General features: G+C 37.7%; 1 protein-coding gene across 1 annotated transcript in view; it reads right to left on the minus strand.

The window, feature by feature from the left end:
• Window positions 1–460: 460 nt before the first annotated feature.
• LOC104542345 (vacuolar protein sorting-associated protein 13D-like) overlaps window positions 461–4549 on the minus strand; it is a gene marked incomplete at its 3' end in the record, with an annotated part of 16731 nt that continues 12642 nt past the window's right edge. The window contains 3 exon segments of the mRNA XM_010186615.1: window positions 461–1495; window positions 2319–2470; window positions 2830–4549. The exon segment at window positions 2830–4549 is cut by the window's right edge and continues 527 nt beyond it. Coding sequence (XP_010184917.1) covers window positions 461–1495; window positions 2319–2470; window positions 2830–4549 — 2907 coding nt within the window.

The following is a 4549-nucleotide window of genomic DNA, read 5'->3' on the forward strand; positions in this document are numbered from 1 at the left end:
TATTGAAGCAATCTTATTTAAGAGAGCACAAACACTGAGTCTGTGCACTGCGTTACCCCAGGGCAGTAAGTCACTGCTCACAAGACTGACGCTTTCCTTAGACTCTCAGGCACAGGGTAGACTGGATGGGGTTGGCGGGATCGATGTCAAACTCTATCTGTGAGAGCTCCATCAGATTAATATGGAGCATTCTACTTTATCCTCCCTTCAAGTAGCATATATGTGTCTAAGGAGGGTCACAGAGCAAGGGAGCAAATAATTTAGCAAATGTTATACTTTTCTAGAACTTCTGCACTTTTTTTTAAACTGCATCTATCCACACTTTAAATACACTGTTTCTGAATTTAGGTGCGTTCTCCACTAGAAGATAAAGCATTTGATTTAAATGTCACCTTAAGTTTCTATAAACCAGACGTTTTACGACAGACAATCCAATTACTATTTTGCATCTCAAGTATACCTTCAGATCCAGCTTAGTGTTTACGGGCTCTTGGGCTTGAGAAGGTGACAAGGTATTTATTTCTGATTTGATCGCCTGCTGAGTATCTTCAGGTTGCAGCTTCATAGCATGGTTATCAGCAGTGGATCCAATCCCAAAGAAATCCAGTATCACTACCCAAGTTTGCAAAGTTATTAAGACATCTAGACAATTAAAATCAACATCTACAATACGGTTAATTTTGTTATAGCGAGAGGAAAATTCAGGATGTTTCCTATCCACTAGAAATATATTGATATGAACTAATGAATCATCAAAGTTACTTTTTCCACAGGGCAACTGGGATCTGTCTGCTGTTGGAGAAGGAGGTGGAGTCAGAGGATATTCAGAATCAGCATCTTCTTTTTGCTTCTTACGGGAGGCACAAACTGGTCTTTGGTATAGCTGAAAGACATTAGGTGCTTCTTCCATATGGGAAGGTAGGGAACGTGGCATATCTGGATATTCTACATTGGATACTGAGGGACAAGACTGTGAAAGATACTCCTTGTGTGCTAGACTGGATGGTTTGGGTGCTCCACGGGACACCATGAGATTCTTATACATAGAGTCTGGGTTTTTCTCCAGAAGATCTTCCATTAGCAGAGAACGCAAGGCAATCTGAATAGACAAAGTCTGAGGATGATCTTTAGCAAACTCAACATCAAAATCCTGAAACTTAAGGCTGACAAGGCCTTGTGCACCAAGTGTAAGATCACCACTTAACTGAACCTGGAGCTCCGAGATATGAAAGTTTGCTTGAATCTGAGTAAAAGACTTGGTTTCCCTAATAGCTAATGATTTGTTCGGAGCAGAATTTAAACTAGAATGGCTGAATAAGCCATTTTCCTTCCGTTCACTTGAAAATTCTGTGCCTGTACTATGAAGTGATGCTGAAGGAGAACTGTGACCAGTTGAAGACACAGAAGTGGTTGGAAATTTGTTCAGGTCTTCACTGTAAATTAAATTATCCAGAGTCTGAAGGACTTGTTCATACACATGTTTTGCTAACACCACCTAAAATGTAGAAAAAAGAAACAATTCTCATGTTAGAGCACATTAATAAAATCAGTACATATACTTAAAAAAACTCAAGTGGAAAGACCATAGAATTTGAAACCAGACAAATTTTAAGTTTGCCTTCAAGTGAAAAATCATGGAGAACAAACAAGGTCCAATGCAAAGTTGAAGTAAAACAACTCTTCCATTGTAGCTCTGTAAGATGACACAACCTGAAAACATACAGGCTAGGATCCTAGGATTGGATACCTTGTATGCCTAGGCAAAAAGCATCCCCACAGAGTTAGATAAAAATAATTCACCATACAAACTAGCCTTAATTCTTCTTTCTTAATTCTTATTAATTCTTAATACTTCTATGATTAATTACCATGCTGAGATTATACAGTCATATATGGAAAAAACATTATACTTAACCATGATTGCTTGGCTCTTTAGCTTTATAAGTTTCAGTTTCTTCTATTTAAAATCTCTGCTCCTATTTTTTTCAAGATAATGGCATTTTAATTCTTAGTTTTTACTAGCACTGCAAATAAAAATATTTGGACAGTGGCATTTGGACAATGGCACATTTATTTTTCCTTCTGTGACAGGTGTTCAGGGTAAGTAAAAGTTAGACTAATTCATAAAGATGTCTAAAATGCCCCAGAACAAGATTAGATTTTGGTCATCATTATCGTAACTTAAGACTGTCTCTTCTAACCACATGTAAAAAGATCCTATATCTAAACTACCAACATGAAGATATTTGCCTGAAAAACGCTTATCTTCTACACAGGAAAATACTCGCACTGACAGAGGAAATACTACATTACTGTACCTGAAGAGGATTCACAAATTTCCCTTCAATTTTCATAATGCTTGATATTCCAAAGTCTTCATTATTCAGAGGAAAAGTTAAATCTAAATCTTTCTCTAGTGGTATCTTCTCCAATTTGAACTGGATGGTGGTGTTATTCAGAATGTGGAAAGCTGTTAAAAGAAAGTGAAATTAAAACTACATTATAGGATAATCAGTTGACTTATTATAAGGACTGTATAGCAGTTAGCATAGTAGCTATTTAACTGGTTCAGAATCACTTAACAATGCTAAAATAAGTACATATGGCTATGTTCTGCTAAATTTCTGCATGAAAGGCACTATTCAGGTTTTGCTTAGGAGACTAAAAATGAATATAAATAAAATAACTTGTCCACTGGAACAGAAATTGAGTGGTATATTTCAGGAGGATGGGTGAGACAGAGTTTAAAATCTCATCTGTGATAAATACACATTTTTGTACCATCTATTACTCATATTAAAATAATTAAAAGTCCTCTGATCAACATACCATGGCCTTTATGTAATGATTCGAAGAAGTCATGACGAGTGAAATGGGATTCTTCCTGGCTACTAATGCTGCCAGGTCCTGAGGAAGAATGCAGCCCATGAGGTATTTCACTTGCAGGCTCCTTCTTGCTTGTAAATTGACTGCTATTTAAAGAATACATTTTAATATCTTTAATTTCAACTTGCAGTCTATCACTTGTAGATTCATCTTCTCCTGGTACAAAATTTTGAATAGATATTTGTCCTAGATGACCTACAAGCAGTTCAGAGCTACCAGGCTTTCGAGGTATTGAGACAATCGGTGATTCAATGTTTACATTTAATATAAGCTTAATAGTATCAGTTTTGACGGGCTGTGATCCAAATGCATAGCCTTCACTATCTTCTAAGTTGGCGACATCTCTCAATCGTGGTGTTGTATCAAACAAAGAAACCATTTCACTGTATTCAGCAGTTTTAGTTGCCAAGACTGTAGTAACTTTTGAAGCTGCGCTTTTCAGCATGCTGCGGAAATTCTCTTCCAATTCATCCATTGACAAAGTCAGCTCTTTCAAAAATTTAGCTGAGTGGTTGTAGTGCAAGGAGGCCATTTTAAGGTTGAGAGAACATTCCTCTTTTGACTTTTCTGTGAAAGTGAAACTTAAAGCATCTGGAAGGCTATTTCCATCATCAAGCCTAAAGAATAAAGATTCAAAGTAATCTACATCACCAATGAGATTTTCATACCTTACGGTATTCCCTATGCTGACAACATACTGGTTCTTAACACCATCTTGTGTTAGGTCCGTAAGGTGAAGGCATCCAAGAGAGCCATTTACATCAAATTTACTACACATGGAGACATTGACTTTGGTACCACCAATACTGGCTGTTGCAATTTTTCTGCCATATTTTTCTCCATTTGTCATGCCAACTGTCCTGAGGAGGAGTACATTTAACCAGTGAATATCAACTGCTACCTCTGTGTTCTGTACATAAGTAGACTGGAAGGTTTCCTGTTCCCTCCAATCTCTTTCCAAGTCAGTTATTAAAGGCTGAGGACTAGAATCTTCTTTCTCCTTTGGGAAAGATTTCTGGAGAAACCCAATTAGTTCAACAATAGTCTCTGGATTAAGGATGATATCCAGATTATTCACCTGTAGAGAGATCACCTGCAAACTGCTATCCAAATTCATCGATGGGCATTCTGCACTCACAAACTGATACTCTAATTTTATCAAGGACTCTTGATCTTTTCCATTGTTACCAGATGAAGTACTCGATGCTGTAGTGCATTTCTCTGCCAAGTTAGCTACATCAATGGGATGGGTATCATATGGTCCGTAAACCGGGGACTGAGCCCTGCTGTCTCGAAGACTTCCTGTTGGCACATCAAAACTCAGATTCTTATGAGAAGCCATCAAAAGATCAAAATCTGTTCCATATGTTTGCATAGTATCAACCAGCAACAGACCATGAACAGTCAGGGACACTTCTGCATCGTATGGCCTTTTCACAAAATGGGCATTGGTGCCAAAAACTTTGAGTACGGAGATATATCGTCCATTACTTTCAACACCCAGCTGCATACAGTTTACTTTGAATTCAGCCAAAAGCAGCTGAGATTCAACAAGAACTTCCCTGGTATGTTGTTCCAGCATTACAACACTCTGTGTTAGATTCATTACAGAATCATGCAAACTGCCAAGCTGGTCTACCTCTGTAAAAATCTTGTCTTTCCC

This window comes from Mesitornis unicolor, unplaced genomic scaffold, assembly GCF_000695765.1.
Source record: "Mesitornis unicolor isolate BGI_N332 unplaced genomic scaffold, ASM69576v1 scaffold41666, whole genome shotgun sequence".
In the NCBI taxonomy this organism is placed as follows: Eukaryota; Metazoa; Chordata; class Aves; order Mesitornithiformes; family Mesitornithidae; genus Mesitornis; species Mesitornis unicolor.